The sequence below is a fragment of the Crinia signifera genome, chromosome 4, assembly GCF_055691185.1.
Source record: "Crinia signifera chromosome 4, ASM5569118v1, whole genome shotgun sequence".
Taxonomy (NCBI): Eukaryota; Metazoa; Chordata; class Amphibia; order Anura; family Myobatrachidae; genus Crinia; species Crinia signifera.
Window position 1 is genome coordinate 278,803,638 of NC_139220.1, and position 22,787 is coordinate 278,826,424.

Consider the following 22,787-nt stretch of genomic DNA (forward strand, 5'->3'; position numbering starts at 1 on the left):
TGTTGCTGCTGCAGATTCCAGGTTCATTGTTGTATGCGTGGCTCTTTCCATGTGACTCTGCCTTATGGACTTTACATAAATGTGTATGTGCCAGTGGGCTGGGCTGTGTGCTCAGCAGTTCTCAAGCAGAAGGTCACATTTCATATTAACAAGGAGAGTTACTAATTAACTCCTGCACTGCCAGACATTCAGGAAAGCAGCATTAAAGGGGGGATATTTGTGAGGGGAACCAGGTTCTAGCATTAATTACCGGTCTTCTAGTTTCCTAATTTAAATCACTGTACATTTCTGTCCTACAAGAACTACTCCAACCCCCCCCCCCCCCAATACATTCCGCCTCGCTCCATCCATTCATTCATGTTCTTCATCCACTGCCACCCGCCTGCACGTTTCCCCTGTCCTCCCTCATAGTATCTCTCTACACCCCTTTCTGTCGCTCTCTCCACCCTGCTCTCTATTTGACTCTGTATGATTGTTACATCATACAGGAACTCTTATCAATGTGAGCTGTAAGCTGATCATAGCTGGCAGCAAATAGTAGCTGTGACAAGTAACAGGTGATCCGGAGAGACAACAGTGACACCAGACCTACTACAGCCACACAGCGCAGAGCCGCACTGACAGCAGACCTACTACAGCCACACAGCGCAGAGCCGCACTGACAGCAGACCTACTACAGCCACACAGCGCAGAGCCGCACTCACACTATGGATGGTGCACGGACAGGGTCTGGAGGATATATAGCGGATTGGCAGATGGGCATGTAGGAATGCAGCCACACACCTGTGCAGTGTATTCTACCACATCTGTACATCGGTAATAACCAGTCACATAAATATCCAGAGAGAGAGAGACTCACATACATTGTGTATCCGGCTGGATCTGTCTGGAGGATACGACTGGAACCATGGAGCAGTTTGTGCCCCAAGATGTAAGTTAACAAGGGATACATTGCTGGGGGGGAACTGGAGGGGGGTTATGAGGTCAACCACTGAAGGTCGACAGGGTCGAAAGGTAGATACAAGCATTAGGTCGACAATGGGAAGGTCGAAAGTCAAAAAGTTGACGTGACTTTTTTCACTAACTGACGATATAGTAGTCGACGTGGACACCGTATAAGTGCACCGCGTCCCCTGACCTCGCCATGCTTCGGGCACGGTGCTTTGCTGCGCTCGGCACTCTATTTTATTCTCCCGCCACGGTGGATGTAGGGTATGAAATACTACCCGTCGGCACATGTCCGCTCAAAAAAAACATGAAAAACTCATGTCGACCTTTTTGGATATTGTTAGGAAATGTGTCCCCGTGTGTGACTTAGCGGATATGGACTGTAGACAATGTGATGGCCTCTGAGTGGAGGATATGGCTGTGTGGCAGAGCTACTGTGTAGATGTAGATCAGACGGGTACATGTAGGATAGCGGGATAGCAGCATGCCGCCGGCTGCAATGCATCCTGTGCACGGGTGTAGTATGACTTGTTATAAGTCATCTGGTCAAAAAGAGAATGTTGACAGGGTAGAACTGTTGGCAGGCATTGTATTGGCATGATCATGTCGACATTCATCATGTCTACCTGCATGATATCTCTACATGATGAACTGTCAGCAAACCATCCCCGGAGGTCTAGTGGTCTCTTCTCCCAGCGGTAGCTTCCTCCCGGTCCCGGCAGTCACGTGGGGAACGGTTCGGGCGCAGGCATCTGATTGACATTCCCATTTTTTTTTTTCTCCCAGGGCGGGATGGTCTAACATCCGCCAACAGTTTTCGCGCCCTCTGCCGGGCTTCGCATTTTTACTAATCGCATATGCATGAACATATGCAATTAGAAACGCAAAGGACAGCTCTTGCGATAAGAGCTGTCCCTTGCGATGCGGCGCCGGTGCTGGACTTCCGGGTATGAGAGCCAGGAGTCCCTCTGCGCATGTGCAGAGTGACGGCCCACCCGCGGGGCATGCTGGGAGGGATTTTAGATGGTAACATTTCAGATAGTGACATTGCGCTGGTTGACTTTTTGAATCATGTCAAAATTCTGGTGTCAACATTCTGGTATATGTCATCACTAGAGATGTGCAAAAAGTCCATAACTAGCGATGACATAGGGCCCTATTCAGTCCCATTCGGAGGGCTGCGAATTCAGCTTCACGCTCGGATGGCTCGCACATGTGCACTGCGTACTGTGTGCAGTTGTTCAATAATCGCTCAGGCTGCGAATTCGTGAGCGGGTGTGAATCGGGTCTAATGCTGTGTACACACGGTCCGATTTCCTTTCCGATGTTGACGATATAGTATAGACATAGCATAAGTCTAACAGGGATGACTAGTTACCTTACCAACGCTCAGGATGTCGGAGGCAGAAGCCCAGCGCCAGAAAACCGACACCGTATAGAATGCCAACACGGGAATCCTGAAAGATGACATCCCGAAAGTAAGTATGCCAGGGTGGGTTGGAGTTAGTCTGCGGGTGGGGATTAGGGTGTGGGGGTATGGCTCTTTGTGTCGACCCATGTTAGGTTGACATGCAGTGGGTCGACCACAGAAGCTCTACATGGCTAATGTCGACATATGAAATAGGTAAAAATGGCTAAGGTTGACAGGGTTTGAAGGTCAACTCAAGCATTAGGTCGACAATGGCTAGGTTGCTGCACTCGCCATGGTTCGGGCACGGTGCCTCGGCACACTATTCTATTCTCCCTTCATGCCCTAGTGGGTGGTAGGGCATGAAATACGGCCTGTCAGCACATGTCGGCTCAAAAATACTGTGAAAAACTCACTTCAACCTTTGGACTGTCAACCTAGCCATTATCAACCTAATGGTCGTGTCGACCTTCCAACCCTGCCGACCTTGGCCATTATGACCTAGTTCAAGTGTCGACCTAAGCCATGTCAACCTTCAATGGTCGACCTAGTGACTGTATACTGCGCGGTGGGGCAGGTTAGTCCGCAGAGTCCCTCTGTTAGGTTAGGGAGTGGGTAGGATTAGATTTATGTTCTCTATGAAGAACTGTCAGGATTCTCACTGTCGGAATGTCAGTGTCAGTATTCCAACCGCCGGCATCCTCAATGCCAGGATCCTGTATCACACCCATATAACCACCACACAGCAGCATTACCTGACTGCTTTCTCCTAAATCCCGCAAAATGACAAAGCTAGAAGTGGAACTTTAAGACTGTACCACCGGCACCCGCACCAGCACCCGCACCTCTGGTCTGTTCGGCAGCCAAACTTGTTCTGCAGGAAATTACAGTACTGTACATTCCTCTTTACCTGCAAGTAATGGAGTGATTCTAAGGGGAGTCAATAAGCCCAATATTTAAAAGGATAATGCTATGACAAGTATACACAGCTAATGAGAGCATTGCCCTTATATGGTGCATAAACACTATTCAAATCGCTGGCAGGTTTTACAACACAATGCTTAGTAAATAAACCGCTATGAATGTCAATGAAACTGCATTATTCTGAAAACTCTTCCACTGCATGATTTATATATACACGGATGAACAAAGTAGTGCACCATGTGCCTGAGTCAGAGATGGATGCAAACACGATATTTATGTAGCTGTGCAATTATCTAAGTCACAGTGCACACGTGCCGTGATCAGGGGTGCCGAGAGAGGGGGGGAGCAGGTACAGTTTACCTGGGCCCGGGCCTGTCAGGGGGGCCCTGGTCTGTACACACAGTTCCCATTCCAGCCACCACCAGCAGCAGCAGCAGATGCCAGTGCCATGTCTCCAGCCCAGCAGTCCCAGACCTGATTCCCCACCCATGTGTAGGTCACTGTGTTCCAAGGTGGAAGGTGGGTGGCTGGTTGCTTTGTGTCTGCTGCCTCCCTGCATGCTGCTGGGGCTGAGATCCGACTCTGGAAGTCAGCATGTAACCCCTGACAGAGCATGTACTGTAACTCCATGACATCGAGCATGTTAACCCCTGGAAAGCATATAAATCCATGGCAATGAGCATGATAACCCATGGCAGAGCATGTAAATCCATGGCAACAAGCATGTTAACCCCTGGCATGCGATGAGCATTACGGTGTGTGGAATAATGTGTAATGGGCATTATGGCATGTGGTAAAATATGTAATAGGTATTACGGTGTATGGCATAATGTGTACTTCCCACTACAGTGTGTGGCATAACATGTAATGAGCATTATGGCATGTGGTATAATATGTAATGGGTGTGTGACATGTGTAATAGACATTACGGTGTACATTTTTGTCCCTGTATCCACCTTGGAAGCAGTGGCGTAACAACAGGTCCGCAGAGGAGCTCTGTCTGTGGGGGCCCCAGGAAGTTGTTGTACCGGGGCCCAGGATTTCTCTTGGCGGCCCTGGCCGTGATGATCTTGTGAGTTGTGGCAGTGGTCGCAAAGTGATTGACAGAGATCATTTTGGGTTCAGGGGCAAACGCAAGATTTTCAGAAGGGGGTTTCTAGAGGGGCGGAGCAAAGCACGGAGATGGACACTTAGGTGACCCAGTATATGCCGGATCAGTTAAAGTATAATAGATAGACCAAATGTATATAAATAATAAAATATATATATATATATATAAAAAAAAAAAATAATATATATATATATATACACATACAGGGCAACAGCAGTGTAGACCCCTGGGCATAGCAATGTATTGGGGCCCCTACCGATCCTCCAGCAGTAGGGGTGGGGGAAGCTTTGATGTCCCGTGGGTGGTAGGGTGTATTATATCAACCGCTCCGCATGTAGGGCCTGGATCCGTATTTTCTACTAATTACCCCTTTACTGCACAGATGGTGGGAGATGGGGTGGGAGAAGGGGGCATTGGGCTGAATGAAGGGGCCCTGATTAATAACTTCCAGGGTGGTAGAGGATGTTTAACATGCAGAGGAGGGGTGTATAGTGGAGTGGGCTTATTATTCATAATTTTCTGGTGGGAGGACAGCTTGCTTGACTGCAGATATCTCCAGTTCCCAGAAATAGATTTCTTAGATTCTTAGATAATGGAATTAAAAACTGGAGAATCCCACCTACCAAATGGTACGGGGGACTGGGGGATCAGAGTTCAGGAGGCAGAGCAATCTGCCAACGAGAATATAAAACTACATACCAGGTGTGTGGAGCTGGAGCAGTAACCAGCTGCTGGAAGGCTGATATCTCTGGTTCTGGGAACAGTAGAGACAAGCTACTAGTTTCCATCAAAGGGGGAGAAGTCCAGCTTTTAGAAAAACTCTAAGGGCAGTATTCAATGAGCATTTTGGCGATGTGCAGCGAATCCTGTTTAGGATTCGCTGCACATTCGCCACTGCTCGCTGCGTTCCGGAGCCTCGCCGGCTCCAGTATTCAACGAGTCAGGGGCTCGCTGCCCCTGACTGGCGAATTTTAAATCCTGCGGCGATGCCGCAGGGAGCCCGAGGACGGCGGCAGGCAGGGAGATGGAAGTCTCCCTGCCTGCCCCAGAATGTTTGTTGGGGGGAGGTGGGCTCCCCGGGTGCCAGGCAGCACAGGCTGCCCCCCCGGGGGTGCCAGCAGGGGACCGGGTATTCACTACACCCGATCGTGCATATGTAATGATCGGGTGCAGTGAATATATGAATATCTAATGAGCGGCTCGGCTCCGGCCCCCTGCTGGCTGGTCTGTGTAAAAAAATAATAATATATATATTTTTTTTTTTTATTAAATATATATTCATGTGCTTACAGCACATGAATAAAAATAGCATGCCCCTCCTCAGAATAAAATTCCTGATTTTTTTACACCAAATGTAAAAAACAAAACACTTTATTTTAAAAGTTCACATTCCACTTCACCATAAAAAGATAGCGATTGCTACTCGGTGAATCATGGCGAAAAAAACCTTGAAATGTATTCGCCATCTGGTCATTGAATAGGGTGATTCACCGTTTTAATCAAAAATTCGCCTTACAGCACAAAATCGCCATAAAAACATGGCGAATTAGCCTCATTGAATACCACCCTAAGTCAGACAGAACCTGAAATATCTGACTGGGAAGAGCAATTAACAGGCTTGGATGGGGACCACTGCTTTGAAGTCAGTTATCTCCGGTTCCCAAGGGCCGTTTTTTAAAATTCTTGTACCCATGGAAAGAGGGGACCCTCAGCTTTCAGCCTAGGGCCCTTAGACTTCTTGGGGGGTGTTCTAGGTACTCAGAACCCCCCCCCTGCGTGCGCTACAGGGGTTGCTACGGGTAGTGGTGGCAAAAAGTGTTGTAACCATTTCCTGTGTGTGTCTCAGCCTACAATTGTGAACCCATAAGTATCGGTAACAGCTCTAGCACCTTACTAATTGTGGCCACTCAGAAATGTAATAACCATCTCTGGTTAGCCAGAGGAGAAGTGACCCATGGCAGCTGCTCTGTATAATTTTATATTATGCAAATTAGAAATGTTACTTCAGTACTGATTGGTTGCCATGGGCCACTATTGCTCTGGCTCACTTCTCCTTTATCACTGTTTCATACTGTATACATCTAACCTTTTGTACACAGCTGATGGCACTAGCAAAGCTTGATACAAATCCGGACGGCTGTAGCGTTCGCCTATTTTTGCAGAGTGGCTGCTTACAAATGCATAACTGAGGCAGCAGTAGCGTACATCACTAAATCAGGCCCCATGTTACCCCATAAACTGTCCCGAATATGTACAGTATTCTTGAACCATACCTCCCAACTGTCACGATTTTAGAGGGACAGTCCCGATTTTCGGGTCCTGTCCCGCTGTCCCACCCGCGGCAGGCATTGTCCCGCTGCGGGGGGTGGCAGTTGGGAGACCCCCCAATCTAGTAGAATAGACGCTGTGCGCATGCGCACAGCGTCTATTCTCGTATGAAAATGAGGTCGTGGCTAATTAGCATAAGCCGCGCCCTCATTTGCATACGCCCCGCTCCCTTTTTTCGCCGCGCGAGTGTCCCTATTTCTTCAAGTGAAAAGTTGGGAGGTATGTTGAACTGATGACCTCAATCAGCAAAGAGTATGGCTGTCTGGTCATTCAGGTCATCGTCTAGTGTTAATGTCAAACTGTCAGTAAGCATAGCACAGCGGCCTTCAGGGTCGCAATGACTAGGAACGTGACCACTAGAGACTTATATCCGCTGTGCAATACCACAAGTGTCACAACTGAGGCCAGCGTACTCCCACGGGCGGGTGCTGTAATCCAGAGCTTAATGGCCACTAAGGTCACTGGTTGGCCCCAAGTTCAAGCCGGCCCTCTCTCATCTTTATTAATTATTAACCCCTCCAGACCTGAGCTTTCCTTACCTTCTGGACCAGACAACATTACACCATTTTAGTGTGTATTGTTTACACTATAACTCCTTTGTTTACTTGTGTTTATTTTGTTTATTTGTGTTATAATGGGTTTCAATTTGGAGACCGAATGAAATAAATAATGTTTTATATTTTAAGTGCCTTATATGGAGAATATTAGCTGAAACGTGCAAATTTCCACCATTCTGCAAATAGTTGGGATGATTCATAGCTAGTTCTCCTGAGTACAGTATGGAGACAGTGGTGATGGACATCGTATCGGGAAGTTCCCAACCATCGATGTTTTTAGCCGATGGTAGTGTTTTTACAATTTGGTGGTGACAGTCTAATGTTTGCTACCATCGAATGGCAAACATTTTATGGCGTTGCAATGGTTATACTGGGTCCCGCCCCCCAGTCCCATCGATGGTGACCATGAAATGTTGTTGTTGTTTTTTTGCACATGTGCAAATCAAATAGATTTTTTTTTGCGTGGGTCAGTTACCATCATTTGATGGTGGGCTTCCGATGTCCATCCCTAACAGGCAGCCTACAAAAAAAAAAGGAAATATAAAAATAAATAAGTACATACATTTATTAAGATCTTTTTTTCCCAAACCAGCTAGTGCTTTTTGGCAACATTGATAGAATCAGTGTGACCTAGTGCTAATGCCATACATGTAGTTATACGTATATATTACACTAAGCAGGCAGATTGGCCATCATTTTTGTAATCACTGCAAGATGCCAGGCTTCCATATTGTGCCGGGTACTGAAACTGACCATTCCCGGCCACATGTTTGTAACCTATATTTGTTATGGACAGGATAGGAAGCTGCGCAACATATTGGACACGGGCAAACCTTAATCCAATCAGCAGAAGGCACATGCCTGACGTGGACATGAGAACCAATGCCATAAGGACAAGGCAAGGGCGTACAGTAACTACCATAGGTGCAGGGTTTGCAACTGCTATGGGGCCCAGAGCTGAGAAGGGCCCACCCAGCCTGTCAAAGTAACGTGTTATGTACATTGTTTACCATTGGGTGGTACACAGGGGCCCTTACAAACCTTTGCTATGGGGCCTACAAATATCTAGATATGCCACTGGGAAAAGGGTTAAATAAATCTAGATATGAATCTCACAGCTTTCAGTTAGTCATGCAGACAAGAGATAGGCTTATGAGGAACCCTTTGATTCCTGTCTCTCGGAAGGTGACCTATTCCCATCTACACTTGCAGGTGGAACAGATGCTGTCTGAGTTCAAGCTTCATGAAGAAGAGTTGCAGGTCCTGATGGGCAGACTGCAGGCAGAGATGGAGCGGGGTCTTCATCTGGAGACCAATGAGGAGGCTAGCGTTAAAATGCTGCCCACCTATGTGCGATCCACACCTGACGGCTCCGGTAAGTGGACTGGAACAGTGACACATGGCATATACACAGTATCTGAGGGCATAGAGATCATATAGGAACAACAAAGAAGAATATTCCACTGCAGACAGTTCTCTCCATTGTGAGATGCACCGGATTCAGTATGAAATCCCGGCGGTCGGGATCCCGGCGTTCAAAACCCCGACCGCCGAAATCCCGACAAGGGGGGGACGTGGATCGCCCCCCCTTGCGGGCTCGCTGCGCTCGCCACGCAGCGGGCCCGGTGCCTCGCTACGCTCGGCGTGCTAATTTATTCTCCCTCCAGGGGTGTCGTGGACACCAACGGAGGGAGAAACTGTCGGGATTTCGGCGGTCGGGATTTCGGCGGTCGGGATTCTGAACGCCGGGATCCCGACCGTCGGGATTTAAACTGCATCCCGATGCACCAGTGATAGGCTAGGCTGCTCTTGTGTATCCCGAGGGACATAGCAGCACAACAAGGTTATGATAAGATGGTACAAAACCTGTGTAAGTAAAATACCAGGCAGCATCACCAGCTGCACAGTATGTCAACAGTAAGTAGGTCGACAGGCAATAAGTGGAGACATGAAAAAAGGTAGACAGGCTTTAGGTCGATGTTGACAAAAAACGGCGAAACAATCAAAAGGTCAACATGAAAATGGTCGACAACTTTTTATTGGGGTGTCTATGTCAAAATGTGCTGACATAGACATCATATATGTGTACCACGTCCCCTCGCTGCGCTCTCCATTCTTTAGGCACAGTGTATTATAACATTGGGATCGTGAAGCAAGAACAAGTCGTTTTTCTTTGTTTTTTTTTTAAATAAAAAACGTTTTCCAATGTCGACATTTTGACTGTGTCGATCCTTTGTCAATGTTGACTTAAAGGCTGACCAATAGTGGTGGACCTAACAACCGTTCACCAATCGACAGGATCCCCTCCGTCAACAATACAGATGTGATTTGAAATTAAAGCCCATGATACAAAAGGGATCATATCATGACTGGATAAAGACACTTTTAGCAATTTATTAGATCCCAGTGGGTCTGTCTGTCCTCATGTCACATCACAGTTGCTCACCTTCCTGCATTCTACAGGAGACTCCCTGAAATAGCAGCAATCTCCCTCTCTCCCTCATTAGTCTACCAATCCCGCTCATTTCACCTAGCCCACATTACACTGCTACATCATAGTTACCTACCCTCCTGCATTCTGCAGGACACTCCCTGAAACAGTGGTGTAGCTAGGTACCACGGCGCCCGGAGCAAGGGCATGTTTCGCGCCCCCCCCCCCAATTTGTAGTAGGTGAGGCTCCTGCGCAGTGAAAAGTGGGCACTGACCAACATTATACCACACACCGTAATGCCCATTGCACATTTTAGTGAACTTTGTAATTCCAATTACACATAAGCCCACACATGATGCCCATGACATACTATATAACACTCCGCAGTGCCCATAACATACTATATATCACTCCGCAATGCCCATGACATACTATATAACACTCCGCAATGCCCATGACATACTATATAACACTCCGCAATGCCCATTACATACAACACACCATAATGCCAATTACACATTTGACACATAAGTGCAACTTACCTACATGCTCAATGCCAAGGGCTTCCTGCTCATTGCCAAGGGACTTCATGCTCAATGCCAAGGGGGACTCAATTTGCTCATTGCCAAGGGGGACAGAACTGTGCAGCAGCCCGCTCCCCGCCGCTATTTTCAATTCAATTCAATGCACCGCCAGTAGTGTGCAGCAGGGAGGAAGGGTGGGAGCGGTAGTGTGCAGCAGGGAGAGAGGGTGGGAGCGGTAGTGTGCAGCAGGGTAGGTGGTGCAGTAGTGTGCAGCAGGGTGGGTGGGTCCAGTAGGGTGCAGCAGGATGGGGAGGTGATGGCAGTAGGGTGCGGGAGGGTGGGTGCAGTAGGGTGCAGCAGGGTGGGTGCAGCAGGGTGGGTGCAGTAGGGTGCAGCATGGTGGGTGCAGCAGGGTGGGTTGTAGTAGTGTGCAGCAGGGTGGATTGCAGTAGTGTGCAGAAGGGTGGGTGGGTGCAGTAGGGTGCGATGGTGGGTGCAGTAGGGTGCAGCAGGGTGGGTGCAGTGGTGTGCAGCAGGGACACCTCCCCCCTGCCAGTGTGCATGTGAGTCCCCCCCCCCCCCCTCCCCTGCCTGGGCTGTTCCCCACTCCCTGCTCCCCTGCCCGCTGTGTCCAGACTCCAGGAGAGAGACGTGCTGCTATGTAAAATTAATATCTCCCGCTGGACCGCAAGCCAATAGGCGCTCGCGGTCCAGCAGCCACCAGTTGATTGGCTGCTGGACCGCAAGCGCCCATTGGCTAGCGGTCCAGCGTGAGACGTGAATGTTACATAGCAGCACGTCTCTCTCCTGCAGTCCGGACACAGCGGGTGGGGGATCGGGGGAGTGAGCGGGCTGGCACCTGGAGCGTGTGCTCCACCAGCTCCGCCCACGCTATGCCTCTGCCCTGAAATAGCAGCAATCTCCCTCATGTCACCTAGACCACATTACACTGTTACATTTTTGGGGAAAAAAGGAATGAGAGGTAGATACATTTACATTGAATCACCAGCACTTTAGCAAGTATAGTATCTCTTACTGACTGCTTTGGGGCTCATCTACATTTGTATACAAGTCATTTTAAAAGATTCCTCTCAGATGTAGCAGTACACATCCACGCTTCTAGGTGCCACATTCACAATCTATTTTCACAATCTCTCCATATATGGAACTAGACACGCCCTTTGAGAGTTGCAAGACACACCCCCTCAGTAGGGCACTGTGAAAAATTCTATTACCTATTATAATCTCCCTGAAACTCGTTTTCAAAAGTATGCAAGTATGTGTCACATGTGTCATGTCAGTAGGGGAAGTGTCATTCTCAGAGCACCATCTATAGGCAAAGGGGTTGGTGAGCAAAAGGACCAATGAAAGCAAGATTCATAAACATTGCAGCTTCTCATTGGTTCTCCTGTACACACCCCTGCAGCTATTTCCAAGTAGAGAACAAAAATGTTCTCCACTGTATATTGAAGTAGCAGCTTCAGGGTAATGCCGGGTATATTTGTTAACAGATGAAGCCAGCCCCTAACAATAAAAATCAATTATTGCCACAAATTGCATCACTTAGGAATACCTTTTCGGCCTAAATGTATTATTATTATTATTATTATTATTATTATTATTAAGTCATCGGGACTAAGGATAGAATAGTGTGCCAAGCGTAGGGGACAGATAAGAGTGGATGAGACAGTCAGTCGTGTCACCTATGGCCTCAGCCTTAGAGATGGTCCGATACGCTGGTTACACAGTAGTCACTAGGTGCAGGACCTGGCATAACTCTGAAAACAAATATTGGCCTTGTTCAAACAGTGGCTCTTACTGCACCTCTGTCCTTCACCCCCAATTCAGCGGAATAATGACCCCTGTTCCCTCTATTTTCTTAACAAAACTTCTATTTGCTTACATAAAAAGTGCCCAGCCGTGCACTGGACGGTAGCCAGTAACGTAAGGTTATACAGGATCACGTGTGAGCTGCCCCTGCAGTACAAACATAAGAAGTTTGTAAACATTGAAATACAGGACAGATCAATGCCCACCGTGGTTATTTGTTTGGGACATACAGTATGCATGTTACATATACAGAAAATGCTTCCAGACAGGATCCCTTTAGCCTCACCATGGGCCTAATTCAGACCAGTTAGCAAGGCTGCAATTTTTGCAGACGGACAAAACCAGCTGCACTGCAGGTGGGGCAGATGTAACATGTGCAGAGAGAGTTATGGTGTCCATACACTTGATTGGATGGGATGTGACATCTCTCTCTGTACATGTTACATTTGCCCCACCTGCAGTGCCCCATAAAGGAACAGTGGCCCCATGTCTCTAAGCCAGTGGTTCCCAAACTGTGCGCCTAGGCTCCCTGGGGTGCCTCGGGACAGTTGCAGGGGTGCCTCGGGTTGGTCGTCCAGGACCAATTCAAATTATTTATGATCAATTATTTCTGTACAAAACCAGTGCTTGTGGCTGCCAATCATAAAATGTGTATAATCAGAACCAAATCCTGCCCTTCACCACATAACTGACCCTAAGAAGCACATATAAACACAATCTACTTTATTTTTGGGGCCTAGGGGTGCCTTGGAAAAATTCTGATACTCTAGGGGGCCGTGATTAGAAAAAGATTGGGAACCCCTGCTCTAAGCACTAGTTAAAATCTATGGCCCTCTTGATCTCTGCAAGACTGATACCTTTTTAAACCAAAATCACAGATCCGACTCGGTATTTGGAACATCGTTCCAAGCCAGGTCGGATTTGGGATTTGCTGTTGCAGCACTCACTGTTCTCCCCACTGGCTACATAGGGAAATAAGGGGGGTCAGCAGGACCCAGGCTCTTCCAACAGGCCCAAACGCACCCACTACCCTCTCACTTGGGCCCTTATTCTGATTGACGCGGACTTTACCGCGTACTTACGGATCGCGTCTTTACGGCGTCTGCGCATGCGTGGAGAACGCTACGCGCATGTGCCACGCCTTGACTCGGTACCAGTTCGGGCAAATCCCGTCCAAAACTGTTCACCGCTATCAGTCGGGAAATAGGGGCGTATTATGGGCGTCATGCGGAATGACACATGGGCGTAGTTTCAAAGTGGGCAAAACGGGGCGGAAACATGGGCGGACACGGGGGAGTACACTTATGTTGGGGGGCGTACATTCGGAAACCACTCCGAATGCACGCGATCAAAAAGGGCAGAAATGTGCGGTGTCCACAAGTGTACTATTGCTTTGCGGACACCACTCGTTCATGCGGTAGGCGAACGTACGCCTAATGACTACAACCATTAACACCTGAACCCAATAGAATCTACTCCTTTACTCATTACTCACTAATAGGCCGCTTGTCAGTGCTTTAATTGAAACCATTGCTGCTTCAAGGAAACCTTACTAGTCCCCCACATATGCTGTACTTGTCAGACACTTTCAAACTGCTAACAATGGACATGACAGAATATTAATACTAGCAATACACATGTGTATTTGACATGTACTCATGAAACCACACATTTTGGGTAAAGTAAACACATTTATTTATATTCATGTCACAGTTAATGCCAGTGTGATGCAATGACCATAAAATAATACATACAAACAATAAACAACATGGCAGGAATGCAGCAAAATAAATAATAATACAAAACAAATATAATTGCACACAGATGGACTCCAGCACCTCCTATGTGCCACTGCACATGCAGCCAGTGGGAAATGAGGAGGCTGCTGGCCCTTCTACAGCAGGGCAAGCTGCACCTGACCATTCAACAGCAGGGCACCCTACACCTGGCCCTTCTGCAGCAGGCCAACCTGCAGCTGGCTCATATGCACCATCAGCAGAATCATTTGGAACACAACCGGGGACTTCACAAGATAGTACCATGGCCATCACTTCAAGTACAGCTGACAGTAATGGCAGGCAAAAGAGGGCAACAGGGGAACCACAAAGGACATATGAAGCAAGGGCTCAGCTGGTTACCCTCAGCACGTGATTGGACACAAGAAGCTGACACACACAGCACAATGGAAGATTTGGGAACACATAACGGCGGAGATTAATGCAGCCACAAGTTCATTTCCGACCACGTTTGGCCTTGGTAGGCTCCTTGGCCTGTGCAGCAGCTCTTCGGGGACGGTCAGATGCTGGGGCAGGTGGAGCAGATGATGTGGAGGGGTTGGCTGGTCTACCCCTCCTGCCAGCAGGGAGTGTTGCCGGTGGTAATGCACCAGAAACGGATGCCATTAGGACCCTGTTGCTGGTAACCAGCTCCACCATAAGCTCATTATGGTGGAGGAGGAGATCATTTTGGCGGGTGGCTTGCTCGGCCAGCACCTGAGCACTTGCAGCCATGGCCTGCATGCTCGCAGCCATGGACTGCTGGGTGCTGACCAAGCTCGCCAGGATCTCCTCGGTCCTACGCACCCGTTCTGATGCCAAGTCTCCCTGCTGGTTGATGTCCCCAAGCACCTCGGCCAAGGCGGCCAAATCGGCTTGGCCCGATGCCTGCTGCTGCACAGGCCTACCTCTGGGGCCAGGTGGCACGGACTCCTCCACCTCCTGAACAGAGTCGTCACCAAGCGGTGGGGTGTCTGTGGGAAAAGATAAACACAATTAGGAGACATTCTACGATAATTACTTGCACAAGTTTATGGCATGACCAATATTTACCTTCCAGAAAAGACGCAAACACTTCAGCTGGGGCCTCGCTATCCATCGTGCTCACCCCCCTGATCTCCTCAACTGATATACAGCTCTCGGCCATCACCTCCAGGGGGGTGAGCTCTAGCCCTGATGGCATGGGGCCGGCCCCAGATGTCTGGCTGTGTTCCCACCGCTTGGTCATCTTCCTCTTCAGGTTGGTTTTGAAGTCCTGCCACCTGCAATGTAAGTTGACATATTAATACATGTCACTCCCAATGTTAGCTGTTGCAGCCATTGCTCTGTGCTACATATTACAACATGTGATTAATGTCCCATATATAATATTACATGCAACTATGATATCAACCGTTACAATACACATTCACAATCACCCTACTCTAACTCTCAACGAAATAACATGGCAATAATGTATGTGTATCGTAACAACCTCACGGCCCATTTGCTAAATGCATCTAAGCATCAATTCAATCATTACTTGGCTATTACTGGCCACATGTATCACAAAACAACTTGCCTCTTCTTCACATGGTCCGTCTCACGAACTTGTGGCGCTACTTCATTAATCTCTGCCGTTATCTGTTCCCAAATCTTCCATCTGCGTGTGTGTGTCAGCTTCTCGGATGGACACTCTATCCAATCACGTGCTCGGGGAACCAGGATGGCCAGCTCCTGTGCTTCATATGCCTTATTTTTTTTGGGTGGTTCCGCTGTTGCACTGGCTCGCCCCTTGCCACGTCCCTGGCCACGCCCCCTGGCACCAGTCGCTGCACTTGAAGTGCTGGCCATGGTACTACCTTGTGAAGTCCCCTGTTGTGTTCCAAACAATTCTGCTGATGGTGGATATGAGCCAGCTGCAGGTTGGGCTGCTGCAGAAGGGCCAGGTGTAGGTTGCCCTGCTGTAGAATGGTCAGGTGCAGGTTCCCCTGCTGTAGAAGGGGCAGCAGCCTCCTCATTACCCACTGGCCGCATGTGCAGTGGCACATAGGTGGTGCTGGAGTCCATCTGGTCAAATAGTTGCTGCAGCACTGGGTCCACCTCTGGTTGGGATCCAGACATGTTAGCAACAACATTGTCACCTTCTAATACACCTTTATATACTGTTTGTGTAATCTGTTTGGCGGACATCAGCGGCAGCTGCGTTCCGTGCGTGAGCGTACGTCGCTGTTTTTTCGCGCCGCATACGGTGGCGGAAATTCCATTGTGTAAAACCTGGCGAAAGTTCTACATGAAATACTGGTCACCAATGCTAACATTGCATAGAATCTTCTGATACACCTGTGACTATTGCACAATACACATGCTATTTGCTAGCATGACATGACATTTCATTCATGACTACTGTGGTATTGTGGCGTTTTAGTGCAAGCTAAAAGTAGCCCAATCCCTTAGAGAATCCAGCCCACAAGTCATGCAATACTCATCTCTACTGTTATAGACCACACATGTGAGAGCCCTATAAATAGTGACTTCCTGCTAGAATCATTTGTCTCCAGATCTGGACTTGTCAGGGTCTAAGGTAAGCTCTTCCATGCTCCTTGTAGATATGATATCCATTAACAATGTAAGTGTATGAATGTATGCACCATTGCCTCACTGACTACAGATTGTTGGGCCAGCAAAGTGGTGTATCATTATTGCAACATGTCACATGTTCACTATTTCACTCACAGGTCTTCAACCTGTGTGGGTTCATCTATTGCAGGACAACATGTCCCAGCAATAGATGAAATGTGTCATAGTACATGATGTCGGCAAAAAATGCTGACACCTTTATCTGTGTGTTTTGGACGGTGTGTATTGAGTTCATATTATTGTGTCATCATTAGAGAGTCAAATGGATCTGCGGGATTTCACGGGGCGGCCATCTATTGTACGTATTGAAGGCTACAAATCTATTTGTAGTGGGATATGGCCATTATGTGCATAGGTGCATCAGTATTTATGTTCATTTCTTTATAGGTTGCTGAAGCTATTATGCGCTACATGGAGAGGAGGCTAAGGGCACTTGCGGCTCTCCCCACTCGTCGGCCAAGGAGGCCAGGACGTGCTAGAATCTATCGCACACGGGTGACTCTGTTTGCTATGCCCGATGATGAGGTACTTACTAGGTACCGGTTACCGCCACATGTAATTCTGGATCTGCTCACCTTAATTCAGAGCGATCTGGAACCTCTACACGGGATCACGACAGCAATTCCGCCTCACACACAGCTGCTGGCGGTGTTGCATTTCTGCGCCTCAGGATCATTCCAACAAGTAGTGGCAGTACTTGCTGGAATATCTCAGCCGGCCTTCTGCCGAATCCTGAGGCGTGTGACGTCGGCCATGTTCAGGCGCAAGGGGCACTTCATGGCCATGACATTTGCCACCGAGACCCTGCGCAGAAGCCAGCAGGCCTTCCATCAAATTGCTGGCTTCCCTAATGTGATAGGGGCTGTGGATGGCACCCATGTACCATTTGTGCCTCCATCTCGAAGTGAGAAGATATATAGGAACCGCAAATTGTTCCACTCACTGAACGTGATGGTGGTATGTGGCCCATCCATGGAGATTCTCGCCTTCAACTCGAAGTTTCCCGGAAGTGCCCATGACTCTCATGTCATCCGACAAACCGGGATATGGCAAAGACTCCAAGAGCTGGAAGGCCGTGATGCGTGGGTTCTGGGTGACTCCGGTTACCCATGTACGCCCTGGCTACTTACGCCGTACAGCTACCCAGCACCGGGCCCACAGGAGGCATTCAATCGGGCGCATGTTGCCACCAGGCAAGTGGTGGAGCGCTCAATTGGCCTTTTAAAAGGTCGATTTAGAGTGCTCCACCGCACTGGTGGTGACTTACAATATGCGCCTGAAATGGTGTCGAGGATCGTGGGCCTGTGTATATTTTTCCACAACATTGCTGTGCGGCGTGAGATACCCTTTGATGAGTGGGAGGTACCATCTGAGCCGCAAGATCCGCCCATGCGCCCATCCCGCGCCCCTGAATGCCGGAGGGGATACCAGCTGCGGGACTCTGTGGCGCAAAGATACTTCAGGTACATGTTATCGAGTTGACAGAACACACCAATTATTGTAAAAATCACCCCTTCAAATAAGTACAGTGTGTTAGTTGTCAGTGTTACAACACGAAAATTAGCCAGCCTGCCCTCCTAATGGCAAAGAAATAGGAGATATTTATCATATGTGCTTAGTTTTGGGGGAAGTTAAATATAGGTGCTAATTATTATACCTTGTTCAAGGGATCTTATGTGTTTGTTATATCTTCATTATTGTAGTTGATACTATCCCTGATGACTGGTGAGTACATTGATTTATTCTGTAATGTGTTAGGGATTTTTTCATGTGTTGATGTCTGATTTGTTTGCAGATATATATATATATATATATATATATATATATATATATATATATATATATATATATATGCTATTAGAATTTATTCACATGTTTCAACATTTCAAGGAGCAGGCAGCCAGGCAGGCAGGCAGGCAGGCAGCCAGGCAGGCAGGCAGGCAGGCAGGCAGGGCTGGTGTATAATGCTGGTCTCAGGATACCTGCAAGTGTGTGTATGTGTCTTTTACACATAAATGTACGCATACACATAGATGCATAGAGTAAATAATGCTAAGTACAGCTAGGCGTTGCTAAGCTATAGCACGCGTTGCTTGGCGGAGCGAGGCGTCATTGGATTTGCTAAGTGCATACACACTGTGTTTTATATATATCAGATTTGTTCATTGCCATACATCAACACTACTGTTTTGAAGGCATGCGAATTTGTCACCATTTGTGTTGGCGCAGACACGCTGTTCATGTAAAGATGAACAATAAAGTTATTAACACAAATAACTGTGATCAACCAATGCCACCACCTGATTGGTTGATAGATGCCATTGTCAACATGGCGGAGACACGAAGGGCAGAACCCTTCACACATGCGGAGCTGAGGGTTCTTGTCTCCGTCATGGAGACAAGGCTGGGCCGTGCGGGGCCGTTTATCACAAACCGCCATAAGCGGAGGGCCTATGCTGCGGCAGGGCGCCGAATTTACGCCCGCACTCGGGTGCGGAGGTCCCTCGGGCAGCTTGAGAGGCGGTGGTCGGACCTCCGCAGGCGCCAGCCCCAGCTGCTCCAGCAACTCAGGAGCGAAATTGCTGATTGTGAGTATTTTAGCTATGAAATTTCGCACTTACAACATAGCATATATAAACAATAAAATGTGTCTCATGATAACTGGGTGTCCATGGGTTTAAAAGTCCATAGACTGTTATGTGTGCTTCTTCCTGGTTAACATGCAGTCATGTGGCTTTTATATGTAATGCCATAGCATTGAGGATTCTGATGCATACAATGTGCCAGATCTAATATGTGTTACACATTGATAAATGCCTGGGTTGTAATGTGTGAACAAATTACTAACAATCACATAATAATTTACATGTCACAATTTGGAATCCATGAACAGTAAGGAGCTACTTTCCTGCATCGTTTGCCATCATTATCACCCTTCCATGTATGTCTTGTTATGGATTAATACATGTGCCCCAATGACCCGACATTGACCATGATTTTTTTTTCTACCACACAGCACGAGCCCAAGCCCGACAGGCCCGTGAAGAGGCGGAGGCAGCCCTGGGCCAGGAGGAGGCCCAAGACCCGGAGGAGGAGGTGGCGGCAAGGGTGGAGGAGGAGGAAGTGGAGGAGGAGGAGATGGTGGTGGAGGAGGAGGAGGTGCGTGAGGAGGAAGTGGAGGAGGAGGAGATGGTGGTGGAGGAGGAGGAGGTGCGTGAGGAGGTGGTGGAGGAGGATGTGGAAGCGGAGTTGGTTGCGGAGGAGGAGGTGTTGGTGGCGGAGGAGGAGGTGGTGGTGGTGGTGGAGGAGGAGGAGGTGGAGGTGGAGGAGGAGGAGGTGGAGGAGGAGTTGGAGGAGGAGGATATTGTGGCAGAGGAGCTGGCGGAGGAGGGGGCTGAGGAGGCCACGGTTGCCCCGGAGGAGTCTGATGATGAGGGGGAGGAGGCGTGCCAGGCCCCGGAGTACCATCAGATCGGTATGTTAACATAATGCATCATTAATGAAGTAGTTGTACTGGTATTTGTTATGTAGCACTGGTGATAACAAATTTTTGGCCCATACTATTCATATAGACCCCAAAGTGGGTAGCTACAGATACAGGTACGGGTTAGATGGGGTGTCCAAGGCATCCCTTTCATCCAGGACACCTCTGAATTACACAGGTTTGTGGGATGGGTTGGAGCTCCATTTTGACTGCCACATAACCGTAGTAGTTAAACAGGATCCTGGAGTAAAGGGATGAGTGGATCATTTGTGGATGAAATTCACCTGCTGCAAGTGTTGATTATGACCCATCAAATAGTGGAATCTATATTGTTGGTGAATGTTATTTCTAAACTATAGGATGTATGCTATAAATGGAGTATGGGCCGGCCTACCTTGGAATGGAGTCAGAAGTTGCCAGTGTCCCAGGAGCCTCCTCTACCTAAACACCCCCTGTAGTTCAGATTGTTTTTTTGCCCTCACAGAATTGTAGGTTGGTTTAGACAGAATTATGAATTTGAGGATGTGTACTGTGCATTCCTGACATTTGCATAACTCCCATGCCACGAACCATCACTGAACTTAGACTGAGCAGATTGTGACAAGTTCTTATTGACGGAGGCCATGACATGCTTGTCATTGGTTAGTCATGGGTGGGTTGTGACTGAGAAGAAACAATATGACTGTTATGTCTTCTGCAGAGTAAAGGGTAGAGGCCAAAAAAGACAGTATGTAGTAAATAAGTTAGCATGTATGTATATATGTATGTGTCATATCTATTTATCTATGTGTGTCTCTATCTCTCTACATAGATAGATATATATATATATACACACATGTCACCTAGCATTTGTGCAATTTATGTCGCAGTATGTGAAATGTATGCATGAATAACATGACTAATTTTTGCCCCTTTGACATGCCCACAGATGACACCACACCGGCAGATGAGGGGGTGCGTGGGGCCGTCCTGCGAGCGGAGCAACATTTAAGGCTCCTTCTAGCAGACCTGCAGGACATCCGCGATCTGCTGCTTTGATTTATTATATTTTATATTTTATTTTTTATGTTAATGTTGATTTAAAATAAATTCTTTATGCAAGTTCACAGTTGTTGGTTTTATTTGCACTTGAAACAGTATATGTGTAGATTGTTTATAATCTTTTACACAGGGTGTAATACAAACCATTGCACTTACATTGCTGTAAGGGTTAATGTGTGCAATGGATGTGTTAGGCATGCTTGTAAGGATATATTGGCATCTAATTGATTCCAATTCCAAATAAGCTGTTTTTTATGAGGATAGGTAATTGAATAAGTGGGTCATGTGATGTATTGCAGAATTGACATAATAGTGGGTTGTTTGGCGTAAATACTCCGCTTACGGGCGGTAGCACCGCTTGGCTCCCGTTCGGATGCGGTATTTCCGAGCATACTCTGTAATACTCTGTAATACCGTGCAGAATCGGAGTGTTTCTCCCGCACACGCATGGTTTGTATGTCGTCCGTAAACACGCCCTGTTCTTAAAGAGTGAGTCCGTCCGAATGCGGAGGACACGTGGGCGTTTCTACGGACGATGGCCGCACGCGGCAAAACACCGTGGCGTGCGGACCGCACCGTAAGAATGCGGGAATATCCGCACCAACCAGAATAAGGGCCTTGGTGCTATGGGTTACAGTTCTTTGCATCCCATTAATTATATATATATATATTTTAAACATTTATTATGCTTCTTTCCCTGTCTGACTCCTATAGAGGTGGGTGATTTCCTGGCCCTGGATCTTGGTGGTACAAACTTCCGTGTAATGCTGGTAAAAGTTGGGGAGGATCTGGATGGGCTGTGGAAAGTGGATACGAAGCACAAAATGTATTGCATACCTGAGGACGCCATGACCGGGACTGCGGAAATGGTGAGAAAACAGGGTAACATTACAGATACATGACATTGCATAAATACTACTGCCCATAAAAGTCAATGAGATAAAAATGTAACAGCAGTGATAACGCAAAATAATCTGTTTTATAACAACAAATAGTTGTTAACCTGACCCTGCTTTCTCTCTGCAGCTGTTTGATTACATTGCTGAATGTATATCTGATTATCTGGGCCAGCAAAATATGAAACACAAGAAGCTGCCCCTGGGGTTCACCTTCTCCTTTCCAGTCAGACATGAAGATATTGACAAGGTGACTACTGAGAGGGCTACTGCCACCCCCACCAGGTCTATGTTATACACTCTCAGGGAAATTCACTAGCGCACAAAACACTGTGGAACGCATTTCCAGGGTGCACTACAAACACTACACTGCATTGTGCGCCAATGTCCCAACAAGCACCCAGCAAGGTATATGTTGCTTCCCTGCGGGAAGACCTCAAAGACCAACCTCTAAGACCAACCACCTTCCCCTATAGAACCAAACTTTTCTTGTCTTCTCCTACAATATTCAGTCGCTTTAGGTCTTATATGATAATGAGAGCAATGAGGCCGTTTTTTTTGCATCTGTGCATGCACATTTCTGCATATGTGCAGACGCTGGGTGCGAGCGGGCATGGCTAACTACATGCGGTGGGCATGGGGCGGCGGGGGGGGGTACAGCCCATGGGAATGCCCAGTATTTTATGGGCATCCCCAATCAAATGGGCCCGTGATGCAAGTGCGGGGAGTGAGCAGCTGACATCAGCGGCTGTCAGCTGACTGCCCGCTTCATGCACAGGGCGCTCGCAGATCTGAGACACCATAGAGGTGTCTCAGATCTGCGAGCACTGGAGAAATCAGTCGATGTTTGCCGACCATCGAATGATTTCTCCCCCGTACCCAAGGCTGTGAATGGATTATTATGGGGGGA

At 47.8% G+C, this 22,787-nt stretch overlaps 1 protein-coding gene across 1 annotated transcript in view; it reads left to right on the forward strand.

Moving 5' to 3' along the window:
* The first annotated feature begins 610 nt into the window (after window positions 1–610).
* GCK (glucokinase) overlaps window positions 611–22,787 on the forward strand; it is a 29,107-nt gene continuing 6,930 nt past the window's right edge. The window contains exons 1-4 of the mRNA XM_083184718.1: window positions 611–931; window positions 8,489–8,651; window positions 21,696–21,850; window positions 22,008–22,127. Of these exons, the coding sequence (XP_083040844.1) occupies window positions 908–931; window positions 8,489–8,651; window positions 21,696–21,850; window positions 22,008–22,127 (462 nt within the window). The 5' untranslated portion in view covers window positions 611–907. The remainder of the gene's footprint in view (window positions 932–8,488; window positions 8,652–21,695; window positions 21,851–22,007; window positions 22,128–22,787) is intronic.